Source organism: Lepus europaeus, chromosome 4, assembly GCF_033115175.1.
Source record: "Lepus europaeus isolate LE1 chromosome 4, mLepTim1.pri, whole genome shotgun sequence".
NCBI lineage: Eukaryota > Metazoa > Chordata > Mammalia > Lagomorpha > Leporidae > Lepus > Lepus europaeus.
In genome coordinates this window covers 57,603,746-57,621,664 of record NC_084830.1, presented here as the reverse complement: position 1 = coordinate 57,621,664, position 17,919 = coordinate 57,603,746, and the positions used below count along the sequence as shown (strand labels likewise).

Below are 17,919 nucleotides of genomic sequence, written 5' to 3'. Positions count from 1 at the left end.
AAGAAAAGTGAATTCCATTTTAGAAGTTTTGGTTAAGTCCATAGGTACTTAAGTAGGAAGTCACCTGTCTCCACGTTAATTCTGCAAGGAGAGGAAGGCAGACAGAGGGGGGAGATGAGCACTTCAGGCAAGGCCCTGCCAGCCTAAAAGGAAATGTAATTTCTCAGGTTTGCCTCGGTGCGGGCTGCAGGAGACACAGCAGGGCGCATTTCTCGCCTTCTTCCACGGCTGTCCAGCAGAGGGCGCATGGCTCCCAGCACCCAGGGCTGCTCGCTCCCCAGCGCCTCAAGGACCGTATCCCTATTTGCCCCAAGGTCATAGCTCCTAACCTAGCTTGCCAACCCCAGGCCGGGGACACCGGAGAGCGAGGCCTCCGACTTGGAGACCTCAGCGCGAGTGTGGCCGATGGAGTGGGGCCGGATGGCTCCGAGGCCACCAATGCGATCATAAAGTGGACAGGAGACGAACGGCGCCGGGGGCCCGGGTCCCGAGCAGTCAGCGCCGCCGCCAGCGCCCGGGAGGGGGATGGGTGCGCGTAAACGCTCCGCAGCCCGGGTCGGACGGAGGAGCCCGGGAGCCTCCGCTGCCGCCGCCGCTGCAGCCAACGCGCGCCGGAGCTGCGAACCTCGCTGCCCGCCCAGAGCCCCGGCCCCTGGGCCGAGAGCGAGCTGGGCGGCGGGAGAAGCGCTCCCAAGCCTGACCGACGCCTGCAGGGAGAGCGTTTTCCCCGCCCTCGGATCCTGGCCAGTCTGGCCCGCCCCAGCGCAGGGAGATCACCTCCGCCCGTCACCTCCTCCCCTGTCGCTCAGGTCCACCCGGGGTTCCCACCCCTGGGCCGCCCCCGAGCGCGAAGTTGGCGGGAGCCTATAAAAGCCGATGACGGTGCGACCCGCGGACACAGAGCGCAAGAGGAACCCGAACGGCCGCTGCTAGACCGGTCCAACTCCGCCCTGCCCCGACCACCGGCTCGATCATGTCCCATCACTGGGGGTACGGGAAGCACAACGGTGAGTGAGGCCGGCGTCCGGAGTCCTGGGCCCCGACCCCCGCCCACGCCGGTGGCCGGCCCGGGTCCCGCAGCGCCTGCACCTGCTGTTGGCGGCGGCCGCGGGCCGCGCGGGAGGTGCAGGTGCGCCGGCGATGCCCCCTTCGCCCGGCTCCAAGGCACTGTCGAGGAATCCGCGCGTGTGCAGGCGGAGCGCAGGGCCCTAGGGACGGGGCGCAGCTCGTTCCTCTCTGGGTTTCTGGAGCCAGGGCCCTCCTAAAGCCGGCTGCGAGGGAGCGGGCAGGGTTGTAACCGTGCAGTTTAGTTGTTGACCGCTGAAAAATTAAGGGACCCCTCTTAACCCCCCGACATCCCCGTCCGCTTCAGCAGCACCACCTGTGGCCAAGGACCTGTCCCGGGGCGTTTTGCTGAGCTGAGTTTTCCCTTCGTTTCTCAACCTAGAATGTTAGGGGTAGCGGGCACCCGGACCCAGGCTTCATGAACCCCACGGATCTGGGATCTCCCGGGCAGCGGAGCCAAGAACAAGATGCGCCTGGGGACCTCTTGCGCATCTTTGAAGAGTGCAGGGCTTCGGCTTCCCGGGCAGTTGGGACCTGACCACTAATGGAGCGAGTTCCCCGAGCCTGGGCGGCAGCTCTGTCCTTCTGTCCCGTGCGAGGACACGATGAAGGAGGAATCGGACCTGCTAGAATGGCTTAGTGAGCTTGCACATCCCAAATCCCAACCAGAAGCCTTGATGATATGAGTGTCTGCCCAACTTTAATCGCTTAATTTCAGTAAAAGGACCCTGCAAATAACTAGTATTTATATGACACTCACTACTTGGTCTAAGAACTTTACATGCGTGGATTCTAAGTCTTACAACAACATGTATGAGGTAAGTGTGCATAGTATTATATTACCCCATATTATAAATGAAGAAACAGGCACAGTGTTTTCCCAAAGATATTCTGCTTTTCGGTGGTGCCGCCAAAATTGGAGCCGAGCAGATGGCTCCCGAGTCATCGCCCTGTTCTGGGGGTCTGGGTGTACCGTTCCCCACACTGTGGGATTCATACTCGTGGTCTCATCCCCAGGACCTGAGCACTGGCATAAGGATTTTCCCATTGCCAATGGCGAGCGCCAGTCTCCTATTGACATCGACACTAACGCAGCCAAGCACGACCCTTCCCTGAAGCCTCTGCGTGTTTGCTATGAGCAGCCCATTTCTCGGAGGATCATCAACAATGGCCACTCTTTCAACGTGGAGTTTGATGACTCTCACGACAAAACAGGTCAGTGTCTTGTAGCTTACGGCTGTTTTTCCAGCTTCATGGAGGAAATCAGGAGTGGTGGAAATCCTTTAACCACTACAGTCTGTCTCCATACTCTCAAAGGCTACTCTGATCATCTTCATTAGGTCAAGAGGCTCTTGAGAAGTAGGCTAATTACTTTGAAATGCCCCTGGGCTGTCTCTCCCTGGTAAAACTCCTGACTTCTATGTAGGGCGTGAAATAACTGTGATATGCTTGTGAAAAGTAGCAAAGGCAAGATTTCTCCCCCCACCAAGGTCAGCAGTGGCAATGATGAGACTCGCAAGGTATGGACTTTTTAAAGATTCTTTCTTTCTCTTTCAGGGTCCATACCTAAGCATTAAAAATTACATACTAGTGAGTGTTATCTAGATGGTAGCAGTGAGAAGGATGATGAAAACCTGACAATTTAAAATATATGAAATTCTCGGAAGACCTTGTATCTGTAAATAGTTCTTTATATTGGTCTAGTGTGATGAAGGTGGTGGAATATCTTGGGATCTATCCGGAAATTCGTCCTGGAAACTAAGATATGTTAGAGTTGGTGGACATACATGGCCTGTTACTGACAAAACCAATTACTATAACTGATTTATAATAGAGCTGTTTACAGGATACCAACTGAATGCTTTTTTTTTTTTTTCTTATTTAGATGCCAGAGAACAATCCTATTTCAACACAGTAACTGCCTTCCTCCCTCATTAGTTGGTTTAATTGCTGGTGCCCTATTTTCCTGAGCACTTTTCTCTGAATGTCATTGAATGAAATGGTGCTACAATCAGATGATGTTTGGTTTGGCATGGGAGTAGGGAGGTGTTGGGCAAACAATGAGAAAAGATAGAGGAAACATTCAATAAGGTTTTCCAAGTTTTGCAATAGTGACCCGCAATATTAATATATTATACAATGTGTAATTATTACCATTAGGTCAAATTGATTTTTTTCAGCAGCGATCTATATATTCAGTCCAGTTTTTGAAAAAATTCTTCTTTCCCCTTTCCTTAAATCTTGAGCCACTTGCCCTTCTGAAAGGGTGTCTCTGGAAGTCAGTGAAGTGGGGCAGACAGTGGAAATCATTGGAGAAGTGCTTTCTAGCTCCCTGTGCCTGTGTGCCACCCCTCCCAAGGATGACACAAACACGTTGTGGTGTAGGCCCATAGCGTGTCCGGGTCCAGTGGAGGATGTGCACTTAGGCAGGCCTTCAGGGACTCTGCCATTTATTCTTCATGGGAATTCCTCCCCAAGAAGCAATGCTAAAGTGATTAAACAGAAGGAAATGATTTCTTTTTTTTTTGCTTGCGAGAAATACCATTTATTTATAATATGGCAAGGCTGAAGGTCTCTTGGTAGTGCACATGCAGAATGGATGCTATAAAATTTCACATTTAGTCATTCAAAAGCCAACAGAAGTAAGATGTAGCTGTTAATTTTTTTAAAGAGTCACAGGAAAATCATTATTTTCAAAGAATGAACTATCTACAAAATTATATAGCTCACTGGATGCTACATAGAAATTTGGAACCATGAGGAAACAAATGTCTAACAAATGCAACCAGATGAAGTAATTCCCTTACAAAATTGATGAAAGAAATTATTCCAGTCCCATATTACTGGGAAGTAGAATTCAGCAGATAGGCTGGTGCCTGGGAGGTTTAACTGATGCCAGACAGACCTGGATTCAGGGATGATGGTAACTGAACCTTTTTAGGAGTTTGTGATTTTTGTTTTGTTTTTTGTTTTGTTGCTGTAAACAAAATTGGGGTGAGAGTGATACCTGCCACAGTGCCTGGCCATTCCTCGGTAGATGACCTCTGTGGCTGTCACTTAAAAATTTTATTTTGATATAGTCCAAGACTTCCTGCTGATGCTATTAAATACGTACTGATTCTATAAATGAAGTTATTATACTTGCATAATAAAAACTCACTTGTTTTACCATGAGTATACTATGCTGTTAGACTTAAGTTTCTTTAATACACAAAAGTATATCATGTTTTTAAAATATTTTGTGTTATGTTCAAGCCACATATTATCTATCTATGGTTATCATTCAGAGAATTTTATTCTAATTCTATATGAGCAGTAACTAATTAGAACTAATCGCATTCTTTCAATTATTTGTTAAGAAGTTGGCAATGTTTGGATTGTGAGACAGAATAAAATCAGCTGGTTTGGAAAGGAATGCCAACCCAAGTCTGTAAAGACACATGTATTTGTTGCCCATCTAGTTCCAGTACAAAAATATCACTCTCACACCGGTTAGATGTATGATAATCTAAGCATCATGAGGGCAAGGAGGCCTGGTCCCTCTCCTGCATTCCCAGAGCCCATACTGGGGGATACCCAAGTAGAAAGATACAGAAATAGTAAGACACTGACAGTCACTTTGATAAGGGCAAGGAGGAAGTACTCCAAGAACTGTGGAAACATAAAGGAGGCTTAGGAATTGAACTGTGTAAGACGGGAAAGACTTTCTAGGGTAAATAAGGCTTCTGCGGATGCATGAGGAGTACTGATCCGATGACTAAGACTGCAAACAAAGGGAAGTAGGAAACAAGAGTCAACCAAATGTGCTCTAGAAAGAAAGAAGATATGAAGGGTCTTCCAAAAGTTCACAGAAAATGCATATGAAAAAAATGTGAGATGAAATTAAACATATTAGTCTGTTAATTTCGTTTTTCCATGAACTTTTTGAAGCCCCGTCCTTTAGTAAAAAAAAAAAAGGGTCAGGAATGGATATGAGAAAAATTGTGAATGAAAGACTTCTTTGTAGTTTTGCCTGTATCTCTTCCACATTTTCAGTAACTTTGGTCAAAAATATGGACATATATTTGTCTTAAAATGTGAATTTTAAGGGCAAATGCATCTGCAAAACAAATTTTCATAAATCATACCATGTGGAAAAAATAGCCTTTGGAACATTTTTTTTTTTTTCTTTAAGAATCGTAGACTCTCAAAGCTGGAACAAATGATAGAGATACTGTAGGCAAGCCCACTTAAAATAAACATGAGGAAACAGAAAGCTAGAGAGTTTAAATAACTTGCTAAGTCGCTTCCCTCCTAGTTTGCTAGAGAATCTAAATGGCAATCACTTAAAAATAGAATTAGAATAAAATTATTTGGCTGATAACCACAGCCAACATTCAGCTTGAACATAGCAAGTATTAAAAAACTGACACACTTTTCTGTACAGTTACATCTAGAAATGACTTATTCATTTTGGTCACTTAATTTTTTTATAGCAGCAATTTAGCACCCTTTATTTGGATCTCTTCTTATGATAATGTGTTTAGAAACCCTTTACCTCTAACTTTTCTGCACTTAAAGGCATTGGTTTTGACTTTTTGTGCCTCTCAATGATATTGTAATCTTTTAGGACTTCTCATAGATTCAGATTTTCCAGTTATGTCCTGTTGTCTTATATCCCAATTTAGGAATTTAGGTATCAGGAACTGAGCTGATTGAGTTTATTGCTATGTTAAGCTTGTGCAAATTCTTTTAAAATATGGAGTTAAGAGGCTTGGGTTAAAGCTGTCACCAATCTGCTAAATTCCTTTACATATAAGCCACCTTAAATTAATGAAGAATTGCTAATCCTGTTAGTTTATTTTTAATTATTAAAAAATAACTCCCTGCTTGAGGTATGTCTGAGAGAAAAGAATAGTAGTCAAATTATTAACTCCTGCTAACTTATTAACTTCAAGAACTTAGTTTAAAATGCTCCTGTTTTATTGAAAATTTAGGGAAAAATATTGAAAGCTAACACCTGAATTATTGGGCCAACTCACATGAAATTCTCGTCATTTCTGTGTTTTAGAAATTGAAATATTCATATCTGTAAATGTTAGTTTAAGAAGAGGAAAAAGGAAGCTGAATGAGTTTGTGCTCGTTTCAAACATCATTGTCAGTGTGACACAATGGATCTTCACACAAGGGCTCTGCTTGATGTTTAGAGACTTGCTTTTGGGACTCTAGAATTTTCCCTCCACAAGCAGTCATAACAACAAATGAAAAGATTTGTCATGCACATGATAAGTGGTCTCAACAGACCTCTAAATATCTAGAAAATGGACACAACCATTCCAAACACTGTAGTTAGTGATGTTCACATCACAAGAGCTTCTTTTCTTACTCCTGTATAATTGCTTTCTAGTTTAAACTGAAACTTCTGTTCTCTTGAATTTTGACTCTATTTGCTCTAATGAGAATGACAGCTAAACATCATACTGTTATAATGGAAGTGGAATGTGGTCATTTTCAGGTTATTCCAGATTGTTCAGCTTCTGAAAAATGCCATGTTTCCTGTAGAATTATGCATTTGAATGAATGAGATTTTAATGAGAATGATTTTAATTAATTGCCATCATTCATTAATAGGAAAAATTCAAGTTTTAGTTTAAAGATTGATGGGAATAGTTTATTTGTATTTTGGATTTAAGGGAGGTATTGACATTCACTAATGTCTTTAGTTTGTTATTTGAATGCATCTTAATTAAGAAGTAATAATAACATATTAGAAAAGAAAATATTAAAAAATGTTAAATTTTCAGTTTTCAATGTGTATGAATAGTCTGATTTATTTCAATGTTACTAATTGTTATTTATTTTGCAAAATGCTATTTGATAATTTTCCCAAACAATATACTTAGGAAGAAGTATTTTTCTATAATATTATACTTACTTGGTGTTTATGTATGTGTGTTTCTCTCTCTCTCTCTCTGTGTGTGTATAACTGATGACAGATGAAAACTAAAACTGGCGGATGCTCTTGGTGTTGAGATTTATATTGAAATTAAATTTTGGGAGTCTTAAGAAATCATTAGTATAGAAAACCCCACTTACAGATCTCTGTCCCTCAGACAGCATGTCCCTGTGGACAATGAGTCATTGTCTCACTGACCCACTAAGATGGTTGGTTTTTGCAGAGGAAACAAGTAAGCAATAAGCAGTTTCCGCTGTTTTAAAAAGAGATTATTTTTTCAGTACAAGAACAAGTTTCATTTTCACTTTAGAAATGGCATGTAATAATCACAATAAATACATATATAAGAAGTTCTGGAAAATAGCGTTAAGCATCTTATCTTTAACTGAAGTGTTGTCTTCTCTTTTTCAAATAAAAAGACGTGCTGCTTTTAGTAGAGTTTATGACTGCTTATTATTATAACAAAGTTTCTGAGGGACTTCACAGTTTAAATTCCTTGTTAAGAATCGATCGAGAAATAACCAACTAAAGACTAGAACTGCTGTTTTCTATAGCAATTAGACTTTAAAGATTCAATAACCTTTCCTAATTACAGTGAGTTTCTAATCTTGACAGAAATAAATTTTATTTAAGGTATGTGGTGATAATAGAGTAGTATGGAATGTGTTTAATCATTGAACCCAGAACACTTTTTTTTTTAATATTTTTAAATAAAAACTCACATATAATTTTGACTAATTCTAAATGCTCTCTAAAGCCAGTAAGTTGGGACACACAGTTTTCAGATCTGCAAGAGAGAGACTAAGAATAAGAAATAGCAGTAAGCCTTATTATCCTTAAAATTTAAGATCCCGGGCCAGGGTAGTGACATGGTAGGTTAAAGTTGCTGATGTTGAAGCCAGCATCCTTTATCCAAAGGCTCCTGCAAGTCCTGGCTGCTTCTTTTACAAACCAGCTCCCTACTAATGCACTTGGGAAGGGAGCGGATAATGGCCCAAGTACATAGACCTCTGCTACTCATGTAGGAGACCTGGATGGTGTTTCTAGCTCCTGCCTTCAGCCTGAGCCAGTCAGGCTGTTACAGCCATTTGGGGAGTGAACTACTGGATGGAAGATCTCTTTCTCCATCTCTCCCTCTATCAATCTGCCTTTCAAATAAATAAATCCTTAAAAAAATCAAATTTAAGGTTTTGATATGATTCCTTGTAGACTACATTTAGAAAACCAGCTCTCTCAGATGCTTAATATAATTAGACTTGCCACTGGATAGAATTAATAATGTTACAAGTGGCATTTGCTTTTTTTTTTTTTTTTTTTTTGATCAACTAATTGGTTACTAACTTTAAAGACTTAAAGGGATTTTTTTTTAGAATTTATATCATAAACATATTTCACTTTTAAGGGTGTATTACAAAAACTGGAAATTACTTCATTTTTGCAAAAACCTAGTATTGGAGAAAACATCAATTCTTTTCTTACAGAATTATCAGGTAAACAGTTTATTTTTAATTTTTATTTTTAAAAATGTTTATTTATTTATTTATTTGAAAGAGTTACACAGAGAGAAAAGGAGAGGCAGAGAGAGAGGGAGAGAAGACTTCATCTGCTGGTTCACTCCCCAGTTGGCCGCAATGGCTGGAGCTGTGCGGAACCGAAGCCAGGAGCCAGGAGTTTCCTCCAGGTCTCCCACGTGGGTACCCAAGGACTTGGGCCATTGTCTACAGCTTTCCCAGGCCATAGAAGAGAACTGGATTGGAAGAGGAGCCGCCGAGACCAGAACCGGCACCCATATGGGATACCATTCATTCTTTGTATTTTTTTTTTCTTTCTCCTAGCAAGACTGAGCTGACAGTCTTGCTGTAGAGAAGCTCCACTGCTTAAAAATCCTCCAGCCAGCTTTATCTTTTACTTTGAATAGATGAGTGAGTAGTACTACTTAGGTGAAGTTAAGCAAACAAACTTTGTTATACAGACCCTGTCTTTTTGTTTTGTAAAAACAAAGCTTGAGATCATTGTTTTATGGAATTATAAAAATGAGCTAATAAGACAGTGACAGATGATTTAAATCCAATACTAGAAATTAAAATTAAAATTAAATCCAATACTAGAGAAATAAAATTATAGTAGAATTTAACTACTTCTAAAAGCTTTGAAATATATCAATTTATTCTCATTAGTTCCATATAAGTTAGGTTAAAATTTTGGAAGCATGATGAGGGAAACAGTGATTTCCCCATGTTTTAATCCTCTATCAAGACCCAAGTTGTACATTATTTATGGATAGTTTGCAGTCTGAGAATGTGTTTTATAGTATTGATTTTGCTGAATAAAGTTGCATTGATATCAGAATCATTGAAGTATGTATGGGAAAGTTATTACCATTCAAATTTAAAGTTTTTGGAGATAATGAGTACATTATTATACAGTATACAGAAGACAATAAATAAATAATTAATTAATAATTGAATACCCATTTTATAGGGGAGAAAATTAAGGTTAAAGAGGTATAATTAAAATATTTAAGAGGCCAAAAGCTAGTTAGCAGTAGTGTAAAGACAATTAGATTTCATATGTAAAGATCCACGGGAATGCTTATTATTTCACAATTTCTGATACGTCAGAACTGTGCCAGAGGTTAAAAAAGAGGCAGTAGGGCAGCCACTGGGCCTCCGCAGAAGAGAGGTTCCCACGCGTATGTGTGCAGCAGACCAGAGCTTTGGCAAGCATCTGCACGAGTTCTTCCTAAATGACCCACAGAGAAATTCTTAGTGCAGCTTACAATTTCCTCTCTCCGGACCTGAGCCTATGACTCCTGAGCAAACTCAGAAGAGCGATGTCACTGTGATCAGAAAACAAGGATGAACCACACATGCCCCCTTCATCCAACACAGGAGGATAAAAACCAGTTGAAGTGATTGTGTCAGTAGTGTAGACTCAACCTCAGGCTGGATTTAATTTTCATGGGGTAAAAATGTGGCTACCAGCAAACATTTAGTACTATAGAACGAGATTAAGATGCTGATACTTATAGGGTGTGGGTATTTAATGTGTGTATCTATGTGTGAGTGTGTGTGTGTTTTTACATACAAATATATGTGTATGCATATACATATGTACCCGGATATGTAACCTACTGTTTGTTCAATTTTAGTGCTGAAAGAAGGACCCCTTGAAGGCACTTACAGATTGATTCAGTTTCACTTTCACTGGGGCTCATCCGATGGACAAGGCTCTGAACACACTGTGAATAAGAAGAAGTATGCTGCAGAGGTAAGAGGTGCTTTGTTTTTTCTTCCAGGGGAAAATATCTGTAAATTGCTATTTAGCTTTAATTTTGAAAGCTTAATATTATAAACTCAATTCACACTAAGTGAACCCCTTCTTTTGAAAAGGATCTTCACATTTGCATCTTCTCTTGAATTATATCACAATTAAGGCTACAAAGCATCATCTAGCATTTGCAAAATAAATCCAGAGGGGAGGATCCTGTTTGAACACAAATCTGGAAATGAAATTGGCCTCCCCTCATATACATTTCTTTGTTTTAGAGTCATTGATGAGGTCACTTGCTTTCATGTCAAATCATGGATAATGAGAATTAAAATATAAGTTTTTAGTTAAAATGATCTACATTTTCATTTTGTCTAGTAACCATTAGTAAAGAGCATTGAATAAAATCTGTAGGCTTTTATTGTGACAGTCATTCACTGTGGTTTTTTCTTTTCTGGCCTTAGCTTCATTTGGTTCACTGGAACACCAAGTACGGGGATTTTGGAAAAGCTGTACAACATCCAGATGGATTGGCTGTTTTGGGTATCTTTTTGGAGGTTAGTTGATGGCCCAGGTCTTTTTTTTCCTTGTTTCCAAGAAAGGTTGACCAGATAGAACATTCATAACACACAGGACAGTCTACAAAAGAGCCTAGGAAATGCTTTGACTCTGAAATATTTTCAGACTTACTTGCCCCTCCACAACTGTTGATTGTAGTGGAGATGGAAGACAAAGACCCAATTTGAGAGGTATCATTAGATACTATCTAGATATCAATGTGGAGTACATAAAGTGGTAAACTTTAAAGGACTAGTAGGTGTTTTGTGGGTTTGTTTGTTTGTTTGTTTGTTTGTTTTTTCCAGTTAACCTTATTCTAGATAGAGCTATTTGGTGACAGGCAATGTTAAATTAAGATCAAGCTGTGGAGGGATGAAGGGCAGTGACTCAGTATTGGAGAGTTGCAGGTAACAGCGGAACATAACAGGTAGAGCTGCCTTTTAGACAGTTGGAACATGGAATGGAGAAAGGTTGGGGCTGGAGCTTTAGGAGCCCTAACATCATATATTGACACATTTTTATGAAATCATCTGGGGACAGCATGAACAGGGAGATGAGAAAGTTGCTTAAAATGAAACCCTGACAACCTGCAAATGCAGTATCTTTAAGATAGTGAGAATGATGTCAATTAAATGACAATAAAGGAATAAAAGAGTCCAGGGAAATACATGAGGATGGTGAGCACAGAGAAAGTCAAGGGAGAAGAGAATTTTTAAAAAGAAGAGAAGACAATATTGTAGAAATCCTGCAAGGAAGTTAAGTAAGGTAAACAATTGAAGAGTATTTCTTGGCATTGGGAATTACTGGAGACATCTGCGAGGGTAGTTTCAGGGAGAAAACAGGGAAAGAAGCCAGAGACAGACAGAATTTAGTGAAAGTGGGGGCACCTATAATGTGACTGTCATCAAGCTACGGATGATGGGCAGGAATGCACAGAGTGGTGGATTTTGTTTCATTATTTGGAGAAACGTTATGATAGAGCCACCTAAATCAAAAGCAGCCTGTTTGTAACTGGGTTACAAGAGCTTATCATTTTTGTTTTTCTATAGATTGGCAGTGCTACACCAGGCCTTCAGAAAGTTGTTGATACACTGAGTTCTATCAAAACAAAGGTAAGTTGAATTTTCGCTGTTGTAATTAAGTACTTACTTTCTGTGCTTCAGTGGTTACAGAACTTTCTTTGGATCAAACCAAATAGTCTTAATGACATGTAGTTTTTGGATCAACGGTTGATACAGATAAAATATTGCTCTTATATTGAATCAACTTTTCTTTTTCCAAAAGTTGATTTTAATTCTAGAATAATTGTGAGGTTTGTATTTAGTTTTGCTTCCTATCATTTGAACATCCATACATGAGTCAGAGAATTTCATGATTTCAAGGAGGCTGAAAGGGCATCTGATCACATTAGTCAATCATTCATGCAGCAGATATTTGTTGAGTGCTTACTACTTTACTAATCCACAGCTACAATAGTGAACAAGATGAACAAAGCCTTGCTTCATGGAGATTTACATTCTGTGACCTCTTTGAATCCAGCCATTCAGTGCTTAAGTCTTTTCTACAACCTTGCTGTAGAGGTCATTGAGCAACTGCTTAAACACTACAGTTACTTAAAATGAGGGGACCTTTGGAGTCATAGTGACAGCTCTGGCTTTATAAAGCTCATCCTCAAATTGAAACAGCATAAATCTCCTGAAATGCTCACCCTTTACACCTCTTTTTACCACTTTGAATTGTATGGAATAAACCTAACCCCTCTTCATGCTTCTGCTTTCTCTTTTACCTACTCCTAGGCCAGTTCTCTTCAGTTCCTTTTAATTGCTTTCATATGACGTAGTTTTCTTTCTTTGCAACCAGCTTGTCACTTTTTCAGTAGCTTATAACTTTTAGCATCTGTTGCTTTAAATGCATTGTGTCCAGAATTGAATGTACTCCTTTAGTTCTGATCTAGCTATCAAATAAGATAGCGAGGTCATCACCTCTTCGTTAGGACACTGCATTTCTGTTACTGCAAGCACTTTAAGTACTAGCTTTGATCAGTTACTGATTTAAGAGTTAAAAGTAAGGAATTGTTTCAGAGACACGATGAGAAATGGACTAAGAAACATAGCTGTCAGTTCCTTTGCTAACACTTGCAAGTCTGTATTTCCAAGTTAAACATCATCTGTTAATTTATTTTCAGTTTGTTCACTAGGGAATTTGGCATTTCTCTTTATAAAACATTCTGGCTATCAGAGAGGTATAAGCTAATCCAGGTTCTATGCAGCCCCTTCCTCTTTCTGGGAGCATGTGACGCTTTTAACTTGCCTCCCCCCGTTTCAGGGTAAGAGCGTTGACTTCACTAACTTTGATCCTCGTGGCCTCCTTCCTGAAAGCCTGGACTACTGGACCTACCCAGGCTCACTGACCACCCCTCCTCTTCTGGAATGTGTGACGTGGATCGTGCTCAAGGAACCCATCAGTGTCAGCAGTGAGCAGGTCTGTTTTCTAATGAGAAGTGGATTTCGAGAGATGAAGTTAGTCTGGCCAGAAGAGCTATGGGGTCAGACAAACCTGGGATTTAATCTTCCTCCTGCTTGTTCTAGCCATGGAGCAGCATTCAGTAAACAGTTTTCAGTAACCATAGTCCTAGACAGTTTATTTAGTGTGTAATACAGATAGTGATGTGAGAATTAAATGAAGAAGGTGGCTGTCAACTTCTTTTTGTGGTCAATAATGAAGAAACAGAAATGCAGAAAAATGAGAGTTCATCTTCAAGTTTACTTAGTTATCAGTGATAATTCCCTGCCCACTCTTCACTTAACTTCAGGTTTGTTTATATGATAATGCATCTCTGAATCCTGACAGAAGGGAGAGTCATCCCTTGGAGAAAAAGTATCAGATCTCTTGTGATGTTCAAGTGACTAATGTGGCATCTAAGTCACTGATGAGTGGATGCAAATGAACTTTTCCAAGGTTGTCTCCTAGCAGACAGTTGGAGTGGAGAATATGGACATTTCTTAGTGGGTTTCACAAGAGCTTGGATCCTGGGTAATTTAGAGACAGAGTAAGCTGCCAACTGTGTTAAAAATGATGGTATTTTGAGTAGCTGTAATGTGCTTATCAGAGAAATGTAGAGCTTCAATGAGAAATGGATCACATTGCCCAACTTTCTCATTTCCCTGGCTATTCTTGTGTTGCTAAACTGTGAGGTACAGGAAAATTAACGTGCTTTCCACTCAGCAACCTCACAGCAGAATCAGGTCTGGGAGCAAGGATTTTGTTGCTGCATTTTCCTTTAGTGTATTAACTTACAAGTACTTTTTTTTTTTAGCATCTTTTAAAGTAAATCCATATCTAGCTGGAAATTAACTTGTAGCATATCCAAGTGGGTCAAAAAAAATAGTATGCTAGACTTGTATGTGACTTGAAAATTGCCTCATAATCATAACATTTGTGTAAGCTTCCTGAAGTAGTAACGTAAGGAAAGATTATAACACTATTTCTTGCTTGTGTATGTAATAATTGAGTCATAATTTAAACCTTAATTTCTTCCTTCACTGGGAGCTATTCAGATTGAGATCCAAAGTCTTCCATTGAGAGCTATTATAACAAATGGATATATTGTGTACACACACACCCATACACACAAATACACCTATACTCCATTAGTCTTTGTGCTATGTATTTGTCCTTAAGGTACAAAGTGTTACTAAACTAGAACTACTAATTGCATATATTGGCAAAATGCCAATGTTAAAGATATTTTTCATGTCATACAACATGGAATCTTGAGGTAGGGACATGCTTAGCCCAGAAAGTCAGAGCTCTGGTCCCTCTGCTTTGGGATTCCCTTGACTTTGCCTTGCCCCTTAAGGATTTCATCCTCAAGGCGGTTGCAAAAGCAGTTTGGGCACTGTGTGCAGCTACAACCTCTGCTTGAGGAAGGAAGGAATAGAATTTCCATTGCTTCCCTATGAGCAGAGAAGTCTTTCCCTGAAGACCCCTAGAAAACCTTTCCCATCTTCACTGATCAGAGATCACTGAATTGCTTCTAACCCAGTCTTCAGCAAGGGAAAATGATCACCTACAGATTTATCCTTCTGAGTTTAAAGAAGGGGAGTGCTGGCTGGTGCCGTGGCTTAACAGGCTAATCCTCCGCCTTGTGGCGCCGGCACACCGGGTTCTAGTCCCTGTCCGGGCACCGGATTCTATCCCAGTTGCCCCTCTTCCAGGCCAGCTCTCTGCTATGGCCCGGGAGTGCAGTGGAGGATGGCCCAAGTCCTTGGGCCCTACACCTGCATGGGAGACCAGGAGAGGCACCTGGCTCCTGGCTTCGGATCAGCATGATGCGCTGGCTGCAGCGGCCATTGGAGGGTGAACCAACGGCAAAAAGGAAGACCTTTCTCTCTGTCTCTCCTCTCTCTCTCACTATCCACTCTGCCTGTCAAAAAAAAAAAAAAAAGAAGGGGAGTGCTAGTGCAAGAGAAAGTATAGGAGAGATGAATGTTAGGTAAACAACATAAATGGGTCTGTCATATTCTGCTACCTTTATCTTCTCTACTCAGGCTTTGACTCTGATACTACAATAATGAGTCAGGTTGATCAATTTGAGAATAATTTAATTGGTGGAGTGTGGTGTAGAAATCACTTACATTGTTTGACCAAAACATTTGATCTGGTTACACTTTATAAACAGATTCTAATTCTTTCAGGTTCCTGAGATTCTGTTGTAATGAATCACCCCTAGGTATTTTTAGAGAGTCCCCTTGGATTGCAGCAATAGTCATGCACATTACAGTAGTAGACCTAAATCAAAGCTGACATTGTGTGAGTGACTGGAAGACTATTACTTGTCAAAAGATATCAGCTAAGGGCTATTGGCTCTTGGCCTTCTCCTTCTCCTTCTCCTTCTCCTTCTCTTTCTCCTTCTCCTCCTCCTCCTCCTCCTCCTCCTCCTCCTCCTCCTCCTCCTTCTCCTCCTTCTCCTCCTCCTCCTCCTCCTCCTCCTTCTTTTTTTTTATTGCCCCAAACCACCCTTCTTCATTTAGATCAAGTCTTGTTTAGGAAACGAGAAGTACTACTTTTTGAGCATAACCTCAAAGAAACAGGAAACTGTTTGAGGGCTGCCTGTGTCTGACTATTGGACTGGGAAACTGAAACAAGTTTAAAAGAGAATAAAAATCAACCAATGTCAAGTTTGAGATCTCAGATGGGCACATTGGTTCCTATGTTTCTGTACGTTTAGGCAGGCTCAGCTCACAGAGCTTGCAGATCCTGGACTACTTTATCTAATAGAACAGATGCTATAGTTTGTCTTCCCTGGGAGTAGAAAACAAAAATTTAATTTAGATCTAGAATTGTTATTGTTTTAAATTTCAGAGGTATGAGTTTGTGGATTTTGATGTTTCATTTAAATTTAAAAGAAAAAAATCTCACTGAAAGTCTCTTTCAAAATAACTCCAATGTTTTGTATATTTTATATAAATTGTTATGCGAAAGAACATAACATAATCTACACAGGGGGCCGGTGCTGTGGCTTAACAGGCTAATCCTCCGCCTTGCGGCGCCGGCACACCGGGTTCTAGTCCTGGTCGGGGCGCCAGATTCTATCCTGGTTGCCCCTCTTCCAGGCCAGCTCTCTGCTATGGCCCGGGAAGGCAGTGGAGGATGGCCCAAGTCCTTGGGCCCTGCACTCGCATGGGAGACCAGGAGAGGCACCTGGCTCCTGGCTTCGGATCAGCGAGATGCGCCGGCCGCAGCAGCCATTGGAAGGTGAACCAACGGCAAAAAGGAAGACTTTTCCCTCTGTCTCTCTCTCTCACTATCCACTCTGCCTGTCAAAAATAAATAAATAAATACCTGTCCCTAAAAACATAATTTAAAAAAATAATAATAATAATCTACACAGGGGTACTTCAAAAAGTTCATGGCAAATGGAGTTAAAACAAGTTTATTTCAATCCAAAAAATTCTAGAATTTATACATACAAAGAACCTTTAAAAGTTTCATGGAAAATATGTATTATGAAAAAACTATGTGTGGGTATGAAAATTTTGCAACAGAATAAACTTTTATTTTAATTTTATCTCCTATAATTTCATCTCCCATGAGCTTTTTTGAAGTTCTCCCATATGTGATTATACATATGCATCAGGAATTAAATTGAATTTTGGCCACTGATGCGTGGTACTGTGAATATTGGGGAATGCATGTCAAAATACGTAACATAAGCACATGAGCAAATACTTCTGTGAAAGTTTAGTTTTAAAATTTTTACTATGTCTTTTAGATGTTGAAATTCCGTAACCTTAACTTCAACAAGGAGGCAGAACCTGAGGAGCCAATGGTGGACAACTGGCGCCCTGCTCAGCCGCTGAAGAGCAGACAAGTCAAAGCTTCCTTCGTTTAAGTGGTCCCAGAGCCAGTGTCCAAATGATGAACTTCCGATGTTTCCCTTTAGCTAAGCACAAATCTGCCTTGGTGATTTGGGCCCTGGTTGCTTTGTGTCTGGTTATTTAGACCCTCATCTCTCACTTGATGTGCTTTCCAATAAAATGTGAAGAGCTACACTAAATGTCACACTTGACAGAATAGCTGTGACTGGTTGGTGCAGGTGTAGGCTGTCTGTAGCAGAGACTATAATACAAGGAACAGGAATAGAGTACCTTGACTTTGTTCACAGCACCTGGAGTGCTGAGCACTCCTAATTGTTCACTGAAAGCTATTTTTAAAACATAGGAGAGTAGAATGGATGAATGCAAATCCAAATCATGAGATAAATCAAACAAGTTAAGGCAAATGAGATAAAAAAAGTCATGATTATATGTGATATGAATCAGAGAAGATACACATTCATAATTCCAAGATGTTATGTTAAAGAAAATCTTTAAAAATTCTTATATATTTGTAGCAAAGTTATCTTAAATATGAATTATGTTATAATTTAGTGACTTTTGAATTAGAGATGTAAATGAAGTATTATCTGTAAAAATTGTTATAGTTGTGATACAGAGTATATTTCCATTCAAATAATATATCAACAATAAATATTGTATTTTAGATATATTCTCTAATAAAATTCAGAATTCTATAATGGCTTTTTTTTT

At 40.2% G+C, this 17,919-nt stretch overlaps 1 protein-coding gene across 1 annotated transcript; it reads left to right on the top strand.

The window, feature by feature from the left end:
• The first annotated feature begins 898 nt into the window (after positions 1-898).
• On the top strand, positions 899-17,769 carry CA2 (carbonic anhydrase 2). The gene is made up of 7 exons (XM_062189518.1): positions 899-1,007; positions 2,083-2,280; positions 10,152-10,270; positions 10,735-10,827; positions 11,878-11,940; positions 13,154-13,309; positions 17,103-17,769. The coding sequence occupies exons 1-7, from the start codon at positions 974-976 to the stop codon at positions 17,220-17,222; spliced, it is 783 nt and encodes a 260-aa protein (XP_062045502.1). The 5' UTR covers positions 899-973; the 3' UTR covers positions 17,223-17,769.
• Positions 17,770-17,919: the final 150 nt, after the last annotated feature.

Excerpts from the sequence above, each read along its gene's own strand:
- CA2 (XM_062189518.1), top strand. The coding sequence starts at position 974 with ATGTCCCATCACTGGGGGTACGGGAAGCACAACG. Across the intron at positions 1,008-2,082 it reads GGGGTACGGGAAGCACAACG|GACCTGAGCACTGGCATAAG; the intron begins GTGAGTGAGGCC and ends TCTCATCCCCAG. Across the intron at positions 2,281-10,151 it reads TGACTCTCACGACAAAACAG|TGCTGAAAGAAGGACCCCTT; the intron begins GTCAGTGTCTTG and ends GTTCAATTTTAG.